General features: G+C 38.5%; 1 protein-coding gene across 1 annotated transcript in view; it reads right to left on the reverse strand.

Annotated features, from left to right (window-relative positions):
- The window catches only part of SLC27A6 (solute carrier family 27 member 6), a 64122-nt gene that overhangs the window by 20283 nt on the left and 25638 nt on the right, over nucleotides 1–18201 (reverse strand). The window contains exons 3-4 of the mRNA XM_045075552.1: nucleotides 15954–16112; nucleotides 14553–14677 (exon numbers count right to left, since the gene is read on the reverse strand). Coding sequence (XP_044931487.1) covers nucleotides 14553–14677; nucleotides 15954–16112 — 284 coding nt within the window. The remainder of the gene's footprint in view (nucleotides 1–14552; nucleotides 14678–15953; nucleotides 16113–18201) is intronic.

The raw sequence follows: 18201 nt of genomic DNA on the forward strand, positions 1-18201 counted from the left end.
TTAAAATAATGAAGGGGGTTTACTTCTAGAGATCAAGTATTGACAGCAAGGGGTTACCTTTATTCTGAGAGTACTATTTGTTTTTTTTTAAACTATAGAATTCCTTATTTGATAAAATAAAAATTAAATTAAAAGAATAAACTATGAAGCAAGCAAGAATGTGGATATATTGAAAATAAGACTCCAAGCTGCTGATTTCCTTTGCCCCGCATCAAAAGGGTTGAAGGTAAACATTCTGCAGACAGAGAAAAAAACTCACTCAAGATACAAGCAGCTCCTTTCAAGACAGAGGAGCAGCTGTGTACTGATTCCCACCTCCCATGGGCATGTTGGATATGGCCAACCTGCCATGGATTTCATTCTTGGATTTTCTGCTATCATTTTTCTGTACAAGACAGTAGTGCTGCTAATCTTAGGGTTTATTCTGCTTGAACAGAGAACAATCTTTTGTATAGTATAGCTCTTGGATGCTTTCCAGGTCAGAGATGAGTCTCAGCAAGTATCATTACTTATAAAATGTGTTGTGCACTCCAGAAAATAGTAAGAAGGTGTTTATAAACCAAATTCCACAGACTTTAACCTGTGTGTGCTACAGCCAGAGAAGCTTACTAAATGAGGCTAAATATTCATCCAAAAATGATTGGACTGATAGAGAAAATTGTATTATCAATACTAGGGTAAGGCTTTTGTCTAAAAACATCAAATCCACTTATGTAACTCTTTTTTTTTTTTTCACTTATGTAACTCTTAAGATATCTTTATTTTATGGTCTTCCCTTTTATTTTACTTTTTAAATTTATTTACTTGAGAGAGAGAGAGAGAGAGAGAGAGCATGTGGTCAGGGGGAGGGCAAGAATCCTGAGAGTCCCTCCTGAGCACAATTCCACTGGTGGATCTATCCCAGGACCTGAGATCACAAATTGAGCCTAAATGCAGACTCAGACTCTTAACTGACCGAGACACCCAGGCACCACTGGTCTTCACTTCTGAAACAAACCCAGAAGATTATGCTTTGAGGGGTATGAGAAAAGATGAACTGATTCATTTTTTACTGTTACGGGAAAAAAAGAGAGGTGTATTTCTTCTGATTTTGAAATGCATGCACATCATAGAAAATTTGGAAAGCATGGGAAAGTTTTAAAAGGAATTAAAAAATCTGTAATCTTACTACACCAACATTATTTTCATAGAACCATGTATGTAATGAAAAGTTATAATCATACTGCATTTGAGCTACATATCCTTCTTTATTAATATTATATTCTGAACATTATCCTAAGATATTGCCTCTTAAGTGTCAAAAACAGGATTTTTCATGTGTACAATTTATGTACTATGACCTATTTTTGGATAATTACCTTGTTTTCCAATATTCACCTATATAAAGAAACCTGAGTGAACATCCAGTCTATAAATCTTTGCAGCTCATTCAGATAGATCCCTCCAAGAACATAATAGTTATCAATTTTTATGATTTTGTTGCCAAAATTATTGTATAGAAAGGACATCTTATTTACATCATACTTCTTCAAGGTATGAACTAAGAATTCTTTTAATTTAAAATGTTAATTTGGTAAGAACACGCGGAATAATCTTTTTTATAATTAAATATATTATTCTTCTCTTTGGTTAATATTTTTACTTACTTTGTGATTAAAAATCTCCTTTCCCATCCAACATAAAAAAAAAAAAAGACTATCTTCTTTACATTTAACAATTATATTCATCTAGAATTAAATTTGTGAGAAAAGTGTAACTTTTAAAATTTCACATGATGCTATGTCTCATTTAAGGCCAATTCAGATAGAGATGCAACGTGAGAGACATTCACAGAGATGTAGAGAAACCCACGCACTAAGTGAGATGAAGAGACAAAAGTGCAAACACAGGGATGGATGCTTGCTCTTTCTTGCTTGATCTTGCTCTCTTTTATTCTCTATCCCCCCACCACACATTCTCTCTCTCTCTCTGTCTCACTCTTCCCCCACCACACACACACAGAGGGTGTGAGAGAGAGTTAAAAAAAAAAAGATAAACTAGATAGAGACATACTTGAAGAAAGAAAGGTGCACACACAGAGACACACAGTTGTACACTGAGACACAGAGATACAAGCAAACAGAGAAGCAAACAAGCAAAAATAAGTGAGATAGAAACACACAGAAAAAGGAGACAAACGCAGAAATCCACAGGGTGTGGGACAGGAACAAAAGACATGTTTGCAGCCCAACAGCAGGAGAAAAAGGAGTGGATATGTTTGAGCCCCCATGTTCAGGTTACTGTACTTTCTCATTTTAATCACCATGACAACCCTAGAAAATAAGACGCATCATCCCCATTTTGCACATTGGGATATGAAGTTCAGGTCCAAGGTCACAGGCATGAAATAAGACACAGAATTCGAACACATTAAAATGAAAGTGCTATGTGGGCAGGGGCTGTAGCCTATTCTCTCCTCTGTGGTGCTCCATTGCTTAGGACAGTACGTGGTGCACAAAAGATGTTCACAGCATACTTGTGGAAGGAAGAAAGAAAGAGAGGGAAGGCAAATCAAAGAAAGAAAGGGAGACAGAGAGGGAGAGAGGGAAGGAAGGAAAGAAAGGGAGGAGAGGAAAAAAACAGCTCAAACCCCTGCAAAGCCCATGTTCTATTTTCCCAAGTATTTCCCCCAAGATTTTAGGAATAGAAAGCAATCAAAACATGAGTTTATAATTCAGTAGTCAGTGCTTAAATGTTTATAGACTTGCATGCGTGTGCACACACACATACACACACAGAGTAAGCCATTTTACAATACACAGAAAGTACTCATTTTTATCTCCAGACATTTAAGCTCCCATTTGAAATTTAAAAGAGAATCTGCTGGATGATTCACACCTTTTAATATAGAGATGCCACAGTCCCGGGTTTCAGTAGAGCAGTGTCCCTTTGCCTTTTAGTATCATCCACCCAAACCAATGTGGACAGACCATGTCCGTACCAGGACAAGACTCACACCCAGTGGACCAAGGCTCCTGTTTCGTCAAAGCGTTCTCAGAGGAGGAGCCGTTTTCCAGCTGCCAGATGCCAGGCAGTGCTTGAACTATAGCTTCCTCCTCCTGAGCCATACATTCACATACTCATTTGCTGAAATGCACAGGCCTCTAACAATGCCCTCCTAGAAACAAAGTCTTTTTCTTCCAGAGCACGGGCTTAATCCTACCCAGAAAATCAAAAACACAGCCAAGTTAAATGCTCTTCATATGCCTATGAAAAGTGTAAGTCTGAAGGTTCTGCTTACATACAGGTAATTTTATATCAACCTTGATTTCTCAGAAACAAAGCATGTTTGTTGACAGACAGAGACACAGAAAAGCAGTATGAATTAACAGTGAAAACAAAGGGGCAAACCATTTCTGCCTTCCGAAACTATCTGCCTCAGGTAACTAGCTGCTTAATGTGCAAAACAGAAGTATGGTCTAATTACTAAAGGATCACTGGAAATTCATAACAGCATATGATAGGGCTTATGACCCTTCCATCTTGATTCTACTTAAGACCTTTTTTTTTTTTCTAAAACCCACATGCACATGTGTCACACCAACACACCCCACAGAGTAAGAATAACTATATTCCAACAGTTTGCTGCCTTCACAGATACTCCAATATCAATATATTGAAAAAAAAAAAAAAAAGGCAGCAAGCCAGCGGGGTATTACAGAATGGGTACCAAGTAACACTAAATGCAAACACATGGTCAGAGAAAAAAAATAAAAGGCATAAAATAGCAAAATTTCTTCTACTGCAGCAGGAAAGGAATGGTGGGGGGGGGGGCCCGGGTGGAGGCCTCTTTTGAGAAAGAGCCAGAAAGTATTTAAAAGGAGAGACATACCCTGCTAACATAGTGTGGGCTCCAGCTGCCCCTAAAAGTCTTCGCCATGCTTCCTCTCCAGCCTGAGCTGGGCAGGTCATGGTTTCAGAGATGCCAGCTCTCAGTTCAACAAACTATTTTAAGGCCTAAATCATAGCTTGAAAAGAGCTGTGTGATCTCAAGTATTACAGCAGAAAGCAACCATACTGTGGGCTTATTTCAAACTCCCTGTCTAGATAAAACAGTAAGAGGGATGGCCATTTACAGGCTACTTCTTCTGAACAGGTGTCTTCTAACCTGGCAGCACTCTAGGGAGCTCAAGGGTAGAGGGAAAGCCATGTTGCAGACCAGAGACATTTCCAGATTGCCTTGTTTGACAAGGACTGGCTCCAAGACTCTATGCAAGACGTGCCTTAAACCTGAATGAGAGCTAACCACTAAAAAGACAAGGGAGCTGTGTAGATATAAAGAGAGTTCAATCTGGAAACCCAGAGAAAGGGTTACCTAAGCCACAACTAAGCTGACTTATTAATGAAATGTTCTGAAAAGTGCAGGGGCCCATGACCAAGATAATTTCTGCTATGAGCGGGATACAGCAGCAGTCTGACTCCCTCCATGCAAGGATGCAAACTTTTGATTTATCCAAACTCCTTCAGGGAGCTCTGTCCTCCCCAGGAATGTGACTTGCTGATTATAACTGAGCTTACCAGGCAGGCTGGGACCAGTGAAAGATTGTGCTGATCAGGAGCACACAGGTATCCTAGCAATGAGGCTCATTATTATTTGTTACTGTGTTTTTTAAAAATAATTCAACGAATTTTTATTGAGCACCTGTTATGTGTCAGGTACCATAATGAGTACTGAGGGTATAACATTAGATGAAGAAGATAAACTCCCTGCTTTCCTGGAAGGAGAAGATAAGAGGGGAAGGGGAAGATTAAGAGAGAATAAGGAACAATTATATATAAAATCTGTAATATGGTAATAAGTTCTGTGAAGAAAAACAAAGCAGTGAAAGAACACCATGAGATAAGCATTGTGATGGAGTCTGGCTTCATTCTTGATGACTGACTGCTAATAGCTAATAGCTTTCTTCCCCTGCCCCACATCTGGGCAAGCTGATGAGATCACCCAGTGTTCCTTTATTTGGCAGCAATAGGAAGCTCAAAGTATGCAAGCAGTTCCACGTGCACAAGACCATTTGCCCTGGTGCCTTCTTCTTGTTACAGTAAAAGCCAAACCTACCTCTTTCCCAGGTTTCTGAAGTTATTTTTGGATATCCTTGGGACCCTAGCCTGCTCTCCCCAGAAAGTCCCATTATGTGAGTAATAAACCTGTTCACATTCTCTTGGTGCATGTTTGGTGCATGTAAGTCTCAACATCTGTACCAAATTTAGGTATGAGACCCTCTGAGTTGCTAAGGTGACCACACCTATATTAGTAGGACTTGTGGTCAGAGACACCCTCACCTGGGAGGTGGGATGTGGATGGACTAGGGACTGAGCCATGCAAGTATCTGAGGGAACATTCAAGGGGAAAGAACAGAGAGCCCTGATATATTGAAGGAAAAACAGGGAGGACAACAAAGCTGTAGTAGAGTAAACAAGGAGAGACAGCAGGTGTGGCAGGGAGGTGGGGAGGAGGGGAAACGCTATCAGGGGAGCTGACCACATAGAGAGCTGTGTGGTCCATTCTAAAGGAATTTGGATTTTCTTCCAAGTGAACCACCAGAAGGATTTTAATGGTGAAGGAACACAACCTGACTTCCATTTTAACTGAATCATTCCAACTGCTATGCAAGAATGGAATAGAAGGGGACAAGAGTGGGGCAAAGAAGAAGCCAGCCAGAGCTAAACTAACAGGGGGAGCTAGAGCTGGCTCAGATGAGAGCAGCAAGGAAGCAGTAAGCTGAGGTTTGATTCCAGATGCATTTGAAGGTCAAATCTGCAGGGGTTGCTCATGGATTAGATGGGGAGAGAGGGAAAGAGAAGCTCCAAGGGAGAGTCCAGGATCTGTGTGACTGAGCACCTGGATGGGGCAAGAAGGGCATCTTCCATCTTGATGGAAGAGGTAGTGAAGAAATTGAGCTTTGGCCATTTTTGAGATCAGATGCCATGAGATCTCTAAGTGAGGATGTCAAGTGGGAAGGCAGGTATCTAATACCTGAAATCAAGGGAGAAGACACAGCTGGAGACACACCCTTGAGTGTTAAGCTCTGGGTGGTATTTGCAGCCAGAAACCTACCCAGAGAGTGAGAGTAGAGAAAAGAAATGTTTGATTGCAAGTGGTGGGCACTGTGAACATTTACAGGTCAGGAAGATTAGTGAAGACCCAGCAATGGAGACGATTTAAAGCTACCAACTGGCACTCCTGAGCTTGGTCTATATTAGTCTAATCTAAAGACCTATACTGATAAAGGGAGATCTGAACCTGTCAGGCTGGAGACTAGAACTTCAACTTCGGCATATTTGCTGTGATAATAAAAACCATTTTGTGAGGTCTCTTCTCAGAGCCCTTCACCACTGTTTCCATGTGAATTTCTGTGCCTAACAACTTAACCCTTACATCAATCCCAGATATAACTGTTACTACACTCATTTTATTGATGACCAAACTGAGGTGGGAGCCGCTCAGAAAAGCGAGATAATTTGCTCCAGATCACAAAGCTTTCGAGACACAGAAGTTAGGCTTGAATTTCAAGATCCCTGTTTCCAACAGGCAAAGAAATGAAATAACTTGCCTGATGTGACACTGTAAATTAATGGAAAGGTTGGAAATAGATCCCTGATATGTTTAATATAAAGTTATTATTTTTTTCCATTGGGAATAAAATGATCACTTGGAAAATTCTGGCCATTTATTATTTGCTGAAGATTCTTGTGCTTATACACTGAAGACTGGCTATTTCTTACCTTGATTTTATACATTTTATACATCCATAGCAAGGACATCAGGAACATTATTAAAGAAAGAGACAATTTGAAAATTTGCAAATATATCATAATACAAAGAATCTTGAAGGTACATTTTAAAATGTTAAATCAATCTGAACTATAGGAAAACCTCACCCACATACCACATTTACAGTAAAAGCAGTATATAACCCAAGAGGAAACAGGCTTCATACTGTCAGGATTTTTAACTTTATATTTCTGTTTTTAGTATTTTTATTTGTGAAAAGCATCATGTTATAAAATTATTACCATTTTAGTATTTTAAAGTTGTACTTTGAAATTATCATGCTGTATTTATACTGGCTTTTACAAATTTTATTCATTTTATCTATTTATTCATTCATTCTTTTTTTTTTTTTGGAGGGAGAGAGAGAGAGAGAGTGCCTGCGCATGAGGTGGGGAGTGGTGGTGAGGTGGGACAGAGGGAAAGGAGAGAGAGAATCCTAAGGAGGCTCCAAGCTCAGTGCAGAGCTGAAGGCAGGCTCCATCTCACTGCCCTGAGATCATGACCTGAGCCTAAATCAAGAGTCAGACACTTTACTGACTGAGCCACCCAGGCGCCCCTAAGCTGGCTTTTATAATTAAAGTATGATTTTCATTAGTCAAAGACCAATTATTTTCAATACTCACACAAATCACTCTAATTTTACAATGACATTTGCAGAAAACATTACTACATTCTGTTTTAAGAATAGTTTCTTTCATTTGTATTGGGCTTCTCAGTTTAGATTTTTTAATGTATATCTCATAACTGGATTATGAGAAGCAGGGGGCAAATGAGGACAAGTGGGTGCTGCCACCTATTTTATATAACAATGGGAACCATGGCTCAAAGAGAAGTGACCAGCAGAAAGTCATACAACAAGAGTCTGAAATTGAACCTGTGTCTTTTGATTCCATAGTCAATGCATTATTTTCTTTCTGCATCAAGTAAATTTGTTGGAAATCTTTTTAAAAGATTCATTTATTTGAGAGAAGGGAGAGAGAACATGCACACACATGCAAGAGTGGAGGGAACTGGAGAGGGAGAGAATCTGAAGCAGACTCCCCGCTGATTCTGGAGCCAAGGTAGGGCTTGATCCCAGGACCCTGAGATCGTGACCTGAGCCAAAATCAAGAGTCTGATGCTTAACTGACTGAGTCACCCAGGTACCCCTATCTGTTGGGTAATTCAGCAACTAAGAGATATGTGTACTCTTAATGGAAATTATAACATGAATGGTATAAGCAAATAGAAAAAGATATGTAGATTTTATAGGCATTACTATCCATGAAATACAGATCATTAAATATTAAAATTAGCACGTATTAAAACCCGTTAATAATACACACAGTCTAAAACATTTCAAAATATTCATTAATTCCCTGCTAATTCTTCTAGCATTTAGGCAGCCCATAGCTATTCCTATCTGAGTCCTTCTAAGGACTATGTTTCTATATTTGTAGTTTTTGTTTTTTTTTTAAAAAGAGGGAACACAAGTAGGGGGAGTGGGAGAGAGAGAAGCAGGCTTCCTGTTAAGCAGGGAGCTTGCTGTTGGTGCTCGATTCCAGGACCTTGAGATCATGACCTGAGCGGAAGGCAACCACTTAATGACTGAGTCACCCAGGTGTCCCTCTATATTTGTAGTTTTTAAGCAGAAAAAAAAGATTCTGGGAACTTGTCAAATTTTCTAAACACTTTTATATCTACTATGAGAATATTAAACATATCTTTGATTTACTTAAGGAAAACAGTTTTAAAAGAGAGATGATTTACTCAATCATATAATAAAATGCTTCAAGAAATAAAAAAAGTATAAATATCTTAAAATGACTAGGTCTTGGAGATAAAATCAATTGTTTTGAGTGTTTCAGCATCAGAAATGATAGCAAAACTAATGTAGAACATCTTAATAAGAATTAAAGCTCATATTAATTTAAAAATGTCATTCTTCAGAGGCTATTAAGTATAATGAGAAAAGTTTCCAGAGCTCAATGTTTTGATAAGCTACATCTTTTACAAGATGTGGAATGAGGAAAATGTTATGATAAACTAGGTAGAAACTAAAGAAATGAAAACATGATAGAAAAACGAATGTTTTTAATATACCCATTAAGATGCATGTATTCTTCTACGTCAACTTAGTGTAATTTAGTCCCTTCTATTAGAATTGTATTCTTTGACAAATCTCCATATTCCTCATCCCCACTTCCCTAAATATGACAAGGAAAACTCTTAAAAGTTTGGAAGAAACGATGGGCTTTCTTTGAAAAAAATAGAGTAGATGTTTTTTCAAATTGAAGTCTTAAAAAATCTTGCAGTGCTGATAATTGATTATTGTCATTTAACAACATAACATTAACCATTTAACATTTAGGGTAACAACTTGTTACCCTAAAGAAAGCCCAGCAAACACTTATGGGTGCCCTGCATGACTGTCTAAACATTGCTGGTAAAAAAATTAGTATGGCTTTTAATGACCAACATTTAATAAATATTTATCAGATATCCGGGTCCTGTAAAATATCTCCCTTTTCATAATGGAAGTCAACTGTAATCCATTTTGTCAAAGTTTTTTTTCTTTTTTTTTTAAGATTTTATTTATTTATCTGACAGAGAGAGATCACAAGTAGGCAGAGAGGCAGGCAGAGAGAGAGGGAAGTAGGCTCCCCACTGAGCAGAGAGCCCAATGCGGAACTCGATCCCAGGACCCTGAGATCATGACCTGAGCTGAAGGCAGCGGCTTAACCCACTGAGCCACCCAGGCGCCCCATTTTGTCAAAGTTTTAACACACTCTAATGAAGGTATCCATAATCTTACTATCTAGTTCCTAGTGAACTTTCTGGCTTTTAAGAAAATAGAAGAGAGAAAAAGGATGTAACGTACAGAAGATATATTCACTAAAAAACATATACCAAAATACATGTACTAGAAAGTATAGGATATGCCTTCAGAATGTCAAAACATAGGTGTTTTACATTGATACAAACTATATTGCCTAAATAATAATATTAACTTGAAAAACTGATATTACATACATAAATCTTTGCCTGGTTAATTATATCCTGCCCTTTGTAGGCTTTGGGCTCCAGATGCCTACATCCAACTACAAATTCCACTTCTTTACCTGAATGCCTAATGAACATACCAAACTTAACAAGTGCAAAAGAAATTTAATTTTAATTCTTTAAATCTCAGTTTAACATTGGCTCACAGTTTACCCATTTCAACCAAAAACCCGAGACTCGTCATTGATTCTATTACTTCACCACCTAACCCTGTTAGTTAGTCTTGAAAATCTAACCCTGTTAGTTAAAAGTCTTGTTATCCTTCCTTCAAATAGATTCCAAATCAGTATAGTTTCTTTTTTTCAGTTTGCCTTCATCTTTTCCCAAATGCTCTTTTGGAAATGATATCCACATTTCTCCTCCATGGTACATATTGAGCCCTACAAGATCTGGTCTGTGAGTGGCCTAGCCACCCTTTCCTTCTCTAAATATTCAGTCTGTGTTCTCTGTGGGCTTCTTCATTTTCACTTTGTTCTGTTGTGACTGTAATCCCCCAGCTTTTTCATGGTTGGATCACACTTGCCATACCAATTCCTTGGCTCATTGGTCACCATTTCAGAGAAGCCCTCCCTGACCCCTCAACCTCATTAGTAATGCCACACCCTCACCACCCACCATCTCCTCCTCCTCATCCTCTTTGTATCTTCAAAACACTTGCCATTGTCACTTTCCTTCATGTATTGGCTGCTGTATGTTCTCCCTTCTCAAACTAGAGCATGAGTATCATGAGAAAAGATGGCTTGTCTTATATGCCCCTGTATACCAAAACCTGCAATATTACTCGAATGACCAAATGAGTGACAGGTAAGATTCTATCCCTAGATATTGCTAACTCTTGGCAGTTTCAGGCAGAGTGTATTTAAAGAAGATGAAGTGTGCAGGAATCCCACAGAGGATCATTGATGTATAGCATGCCACCATATTCCTCACCAACCAATATGAAAGGCAGCACTAATGCTAGGAAAACAAAGAACCTGATCCAATCAGAGAGTGTATGACGCTGCTTCAGTAATGCAGAAGACTTGAAAGACTGGAATGTGGGGAGAGCTGTTTTCCTATTCTTCAGGGAAGAGAATAATTACTCCACTCCTCCGTGACTAAGAAGAATCAGTACCGTGGCTTTTTAAAAAAGGGTAATGCTGCTGCCAGAAGTTTGAGGCACATCTAATGTTTATGCCAAAGGAACTTTTGTAACTGGACTTTTGAAAAAGAGAAAAAAGACAGGGTTGGTTGGGGGCGGGGGTGATAAAAGCTTCCAGCCAGGGAAGGCCAACTCTAGGGTGTTTTTTATTCAACTATGGACAACCACACACAGCTTTGGGCAAAGCTCTATTTATTTCCATCCTTCCTCCTTAATTTGCCTCAGGTCATTGCTTAAAGATTGTTTCCAAACGCTATCTTTTCTTCCAAGAACCTCAGTTAAGACTTAAAATATGATGTCATTAACTAAAAGCAACCAGGAATTCTGTTTTAAGCACTCAGACCATGAATTCTGCCTGCAGGTAAACCTCCTTTGGAATATATTCCTTACCCTTGGATGGAGAACAAATCTGGATGTATTTAGAGAATATGTGGTTTGCTTTTTTTTTTTTAGTTAAGGATTTATATTAAACAAATGTCTACGGTCCCTCAAACCAGGGTGTAGGGACACATCCACTTCTAATTCTCTGAAATTAGTGGATCTGGTTACCCACTCACTCTCGGCTGTGCCTGGAGCCCCTGATGTGCCACCGAGCAGATGTGGCCCCTGCCTGTAGAAGTTCACTGAAAGCAATAAATATTGGACTGAAAAAAAACAAGACCTCCTTAAAGGGGTCAGATGTCTTACCAGAATGGCTTTCTTCTTTCCCTAATCTTTAATGCCAAGAACTGCTTGTTCTTGTTCTGTGTGAAATCAACAAAAGGGATTAAGTAATACAATGAATTGTTGCTCAAAAAAAATGATCACTTTTTCCTTGAGCAAAGCTATTTTTTACTTCCCCTCTCTCCTCCTCCACTGTCTTCAGGCAAATGCAGAGAGATTATGTCAAAAACACTGTCTTTTCTTCAAAGTACTTTACTTAAGAATGAAACTATTTCATTAACTAAAAGAAAAATCAGATATTCTACTTTCAATTCTCAGTTCTCTCAAATTCTCTGTGGCTATAGCATTTTCCCCAAATTAATTCATTCCCAATTCAGGAGCTCAAAATATTCTTTTTATAAAAAAATTCTAACAAAAACGCTTTGAAAAAAGATTTGTAGTGAACATGACAAATTATTAATAAATATCTTTATTATAGGAAATGGTGGCTCAAACATATAAAATATTATGTGCCACGGGCATAAATGTGTAAAAGACTCGGAAAAGACATTTTAAAGAGAACTACTGATAATTTTCTAATTATTCAACCTTGCTAGTAATCTGAACAAAGAAGTTAAAAATATATTTGTTTCTATCCATAAAGTCATAAATAAAATTAAATGTTCCCCCATTACAAAAAAAGAAAGAAAAAAAACCCCAAGACATTCCTTGTTCAAACAAAATATTATTAAGAAGCTCTAGGGACACCTGGGTGGCTCATTTGGTTAAGCATCTGCTTTCCGGTCAGGTCATGATACTGGAGTCCTGGTATCTAGTCCTGCATTGTGTTGTCTACCTAGCAGGGAGTCTGCTTCTCCCTCTGACTTTCTTCCTTCTCATGCTCTCTCTCTCTCTCTCAACTAAATAAAAATCTTAAAAAAAAAAAAGAAGAAGAAGAAGCCCTAGCAAACCGCGTTTCATCCAACATATTTGAAAGACTGTGAAGATTGCCCTATTTTTCCCTATTCATTATCCTTCAGTGACTTTTGAGGAACTCTGAAGCGGGTTCTAGTTCTTTACGAAGCATAACTGGGAAACCACTATTTTTAATATCACACGGTCCTGATAAAGAGACCATATGCACAATAAGTATACTCTCACAACATCAATGAGATTCTAAATCATGTTAACCATTTTGAACTGCAATTTGGAAATGTGCCCTAAAAATTGCCAAAATACCCATGTCCTTTGACTGCCTTCACTTCTGAGCCCTTCTACTGGCTACATTGCATAAAGACACTAATTGCAGCATCATTTAACAGAGTAAAACATTAGAAAAAAAATGCATGTGTTCCACTGTTCAGTACATACTTACTGAGCAAATAACCCTGCAAAAGCTACTGTTGCTATTGAAGGATGAGGAGAAAAAGGAATGGTTAGGGGTGTAGTTAGAAAGTCTGTGAAGAAGTTCATTATGTGGTACCCAATTTGTCCTTTACTGAAGGAGGCTTCTATCTTCCTGGAGGACATTAATTCCCCAAATTATCCTCATCCAGACATCACATCACCAAACAACACAATGAGAAGAAGAAGATATACCAGGTTGTGGAATTATAATTAATTATTCCACTAGGACTCTAAAGATAAGACCACAACTTTGACATTGGCTAAGTCTCCCTAAAGAAAATGAAGGCCAAAAGTCTAAAACATTTCTCTGGGACTCCCTGTCTTAGAGATGGATCTAGGGAATCTATAGCTATTTGAAGCACTCCTGACTGAGAAAAGAAGAAGGATGGCTTCTGGGCACAAAGGGAGTAGGTCAGGAGCTAGAGGAGTTCTCTACATGGTAAAAGTCAAGCTTAAAGTGAATAAAAGCATTTTGTAAATAAAACTATCCAGTTTCACATTCTTCTTGTGTTTTCCTTCCCTGTGTAATCCCATCTCTTCAACAAAGTCTAATTTAAATGCTTCCAGCCTACTCTCAGCTGTGCTGAGGATAAAGGAAGAATTACATGTCCATATTTTAGCCAGAAAAGACATCCCAGTCCACCATCCATGCCTTAGGCTGGCATGATGATGGCAAAGGTGATGCATGAGGAAGGGGGTTTATCAAAGGCCAAGGACTGGCCATCAGCTTCTGCTGCCTGCCCCTTACAGGGAGGCATTTCCAATCACCATTATTCGTGGGGTGGTGTGGATTTGATGACAGAAGCTCACTTCTTTGTAGCCTCAAGAATGTTTTAAGAAATCAGGTAAAACATAAGCATCTCAAAACGCAAACAAGACCAGGAAAAGAATTTCTGAAGGCAAAATCGCAAACAAATGAATAAAGACTAACCCCAGGCTCTTGCAACTCTCTCTGCTTGTCTATTTTCAGAAAGGGCCAATTTATCAGTTGTTTGTGGGAATGACAGTTTCAGGTGGGGAGACAAGAACACATGAAAGCAAAATTTCTTTTTAACTTAAAATCAAAACCAAACAGACTAATGTAATCACTTATTCAAAAGAAAAAAAATAACAAACAAGTATATTCAATATCATTAGTTTTGTTTTATTTTTTAGAGAAGAGCATTTTGAAAGATGATCTAATTCAGCCTTGCAGTAACCACTTTCTGTGTACAGAGTAGGCATTTAATTTCATAATTGGATGTGTACTACATTTGCAGAAATCTTAATCAGTCTCAACATAAAGTGGATTGGATTGCAAGTGTCTCCTATCCTGTCATAATGTAAAGCAGTTCAGTATAATCACGCAGAGCTCTCGTTTTATTTCCTCTGACTTGCATCTCTGTAAGTCAGTCAAACTATGTTTTGGAAGGTCTCCACCTTTGTGTACACACACACACAAATTATTTTTCTCTCCATACGTTTTTCTTTCTGAAATTATTTTTCCTTTCTGAAAATGATCCCTCTTACCTTAGGTTGTTTGCAAAGATAGCGACAAAGTTCTCCAATATATAGAAACACAGTCACATTATACTTTCTGCAGTCATTCCAAAATTGACTTGCTGAGAATTTCTTCTTCAACACACAAGTAGCTCCTATGAGAAAAGGCAAAGAACAGGCACTGGGGGAAAATATTCAAGGGCAGAAGTGACATAAAACACAAATGATGTTGCCCCGTCTAGAACACTTACATTCAACTTCAAGGCTTTTGTAATCCATCAGTGGCCATTTATATCAAGCTCATTTGAAACCATTAATCTTACAATCCAATAAACTTAAAAAAATACATGTTATAATTCTGCATTTTGACTGCAAATGTATTTTTTTTTCTTTTTGAAATACAGGGGATGAAAGACAAGGTCAAAATAAGTAGGGGAGTTGAAAGTATTAGAGCATGACTATAGATAATGGTCAGTCTTCTTCACAGAGACCAAGAATATTCACTTACTTTGTTTTTGAATATGTACACTTATTTTTAAAACCTTAAAGCTGCCTGAATATTTCTTGATGTTGAGAGTTGGTAAGAAAGAATTGGTAAGATAGCACCAGTCAAGTTCGATGACTACAGAACCTAAATGTAACAACCTAATTTTCACAACAATGTAAGTCATATGACTATGTTCCAAGGAAAATGCTAATGTCTTGACTCTTGCCTTTGTTTATTTTGGACACTGGTCATGTTTTACATATACTACTCCATAAAATTACTTTTTTTATATTTCAGACATATACAGGTAGTAGTGAATGGTCTCCATTATATATTATTTAGGGGCCAGACACATAATCTCAGCATGTTTATGAACAGAATCTACTGAGTCATAAGCTACCAACAGACTTAATGGGAGCCTGGGGTACCTTGTTTGCAAAGGTAGCCTCAACAATTCCTGCTATGCAATGTGGATTTGCCACCTCTGTATTTCAAGGGTAGGATCTGTTTCCTTACCCCTCATATCTTGACTCTAGACTGGTTTGTTACTTGCTCTGATCAACAATATGCAGGTGAAATGATCAATGTGATTTCTGAGGTTAAGCCTTAAGAGCTACACAGTTTCTACATTCATCCTCTTGGAAGCCTCCTTCCACCATTTAAGGAGGTGGGGAGTAGATCATCAAAGGATGAGTGACCACACAGAGAAGGAAGACTGGTCAACAGCCAGCTCCAACCACGCGGCCAAATGTCCAAGGCATTGCTCTCTTCAGTTCAGGAATAGACTGAGTATATCACAAAATTGGGTCCTTTTAATAAAAATTATGTTGTAACTATATAATAAGCCCACAGTTACTCTGAATTCTCTGACAGAGTTTCAAAATTTAATAAACACAAGTTAATAAGCATTTTGAATACTCATCAAACAGAAAATGAAAACTTACCCAACTCAACACATCCACCAATTCCCACAAGAGATCCTGAACTATGATACAGAGGAAGAGTTATATAAATGATGTCATTAGCAGTACAACTGAAACCCCACAAGCCAGCAGAACCCTTTAAAGACTGCAGCTGACTGATTATAGCTGCTTTTGGTAGACCTGGAAGAAAAGAAAAGAGATATATGTAATAGAAAGCAAGTTTACATATTACAAGTGCTTTGTAGGGACCAAGCAAATGTGAGCTTCTGCTGTAATTATTTCTAGAATCTTGGATCTACCCAAAAGATTAAAATTAAAATTATATAGTTTGAGATACCATAGGCTTCAAAGAAGAGTCATATCTGTTTTAAGAATGACAAAAATGCCCCAAATCTGAAATTGTACACCCAAAATAAGGCAAATCATGGCATTAATCTAAATTATACTTAAAGTAGACCTTTTCTAGTGAAAAATTTTAAGATTCTATCTCAAGAACCAGTAATTCTGTCATGTTTCATATCAGATTCCATATTAAATGATGTTGAAATAGTTCTACACATTCATGATCCAAACATAAATTATCTGCTTTTTTCTTTCTAGTCTTCTTTTATGTACCATAGGAGTCTTATAAAAATATATAGTTATAATCAGCATATAAAACATTTTACATACTGTTTTTAATTTTCGATATTGTTATAGTCTTTTGTAGTATAACGTTAGCACAATAAATCCATCCAGTTAATACATGATAAAATATGAAAGTGCCTTATCTGTGATTGAATATCACCAATTTCATGTTTCAACCTATATCTTCTTGAATACACAACACACAACTTGTTTTCATAATGGTAAGTATCCTCTCTTGAATTCATTTGTTAGATTAAATGGTATTTTAGTTCTATTCTGTCAGTTCAAAGAGTTCTAGTATCTGTGGGATGTCCTCAGGCAGAGGACCCCATACCAAATCCACCTCACTGATAAAGTTACTTTGCTTCACAATACGCAATGGTGACAGGAGTATCATCCATTGTTCCAGACAGGCAAGCAGAGACCAATGTCAGAGAAGGCACAGGAGTAAGCAAATGGCAGGATCAAAAGTGAGGCCCAGCAGCCCTAAGTGTGGCCTTTCTCTCTACCCCCATACTGGAACAGTCTCACTTACCATTTGCCAAGGGTGGGTTACTAATGTCAGTGGCTCTGCACACTTACTGCTGCACCTGACTGGATTCTATTTCCCAATTCTAGAAAATTAGACCCAAATTTCACAACGTATTTCCTAAATTGAAGTACTTCCTTGTTATTTTCAGCTTGTCTTAGAGTCCTACAGCAAAATATACTCCCACAGTGATGTTGGCTGCAAGGCTGTATGAGTCATTCCTTTTTTTCTCTCCCTTCTGATATACAAGTAATGGGACCTGTATAACTACCTCCTTTCCAAAAGTGCCTGTGTATAACATACAAGGACACCCCAGAGATCCATCCACTCGTGGATGTGAATGTGGGTGAACTGGACCCCAGAAGAGGTGGCAGATTAGGGGAGGTGGTGCTAGGGCCATGACCTTTCTGGCAGAAAAGGTCAAAGGTGAAGGCAGTGAGTGGGTGAGTGATGAATTTGCCTGGTCCTGTGGGCTGCTGCGTCTAGGACCAGTTGCTCTCAATGAGGAGACCACAGTGACTAAGGGGAGGAAAGGGGAAGTGAAATAGGCAGACAAAGAGAGGTAAAGGAAAGGACTCAAAAGAACCAACCATAGACCTCTAGGACCTCCCCCTCCGCTTACACTTGATGATTCCCCCTACCAAGGCAGAGGCATGCCATACTTAACCCCTCCCACCTCAACCATCACTTGGCCTATTTTGTGTGTGTTTTGAGCATCAGTAGAGAAATCAAGTATTGGTGCTATAGCGCCACCTTCTGGAAAACAAAAGGTGGGCTCCTAACTACCAAGGTGTTCAACTATAGGTATCAAAGTAAACAAAACCTTGCCTGGGGGCACCTGGCTGGCTTAGCTGGTGGAGCCTGAGACTCTGAATCTCCAGGTTGTGACTAAGAGCCCCAGGCTGGGTGTAGAGATTACTTAAAAATAAAATCTTTTAAAAAAATAACCCCCCGAAACCGGCATGCCTAGTTGGTTCAGTTGGTTAAGCATCTGCCTTGGCCTCTGTCATGATCGCAGATCTAGGATCTAGTGCCCTCATCACGCACCATCCTTGGGGAGGAGCCTGCTTCTCCCTCTCCCTGCTGCTCCCTTTGCTTGTACTCTTACTTTCT

The sequence above is a fragment of the Mustela putorius genome, unplaced genomic scaffold, assembly GCF_011764305.1.
Source record: "Mustela putorius furo isolate JIRA1106 unplaced genomic scaffold, ASM1176430v1.1 tig00000145_pilon_pilon_pilon, whole genome shotgun sequence".
NCBI lineage: Eukaryota > Metazoa > Chordata > Mammalia > Carnivora > Mustelidae > Mustela > Mustela putorius.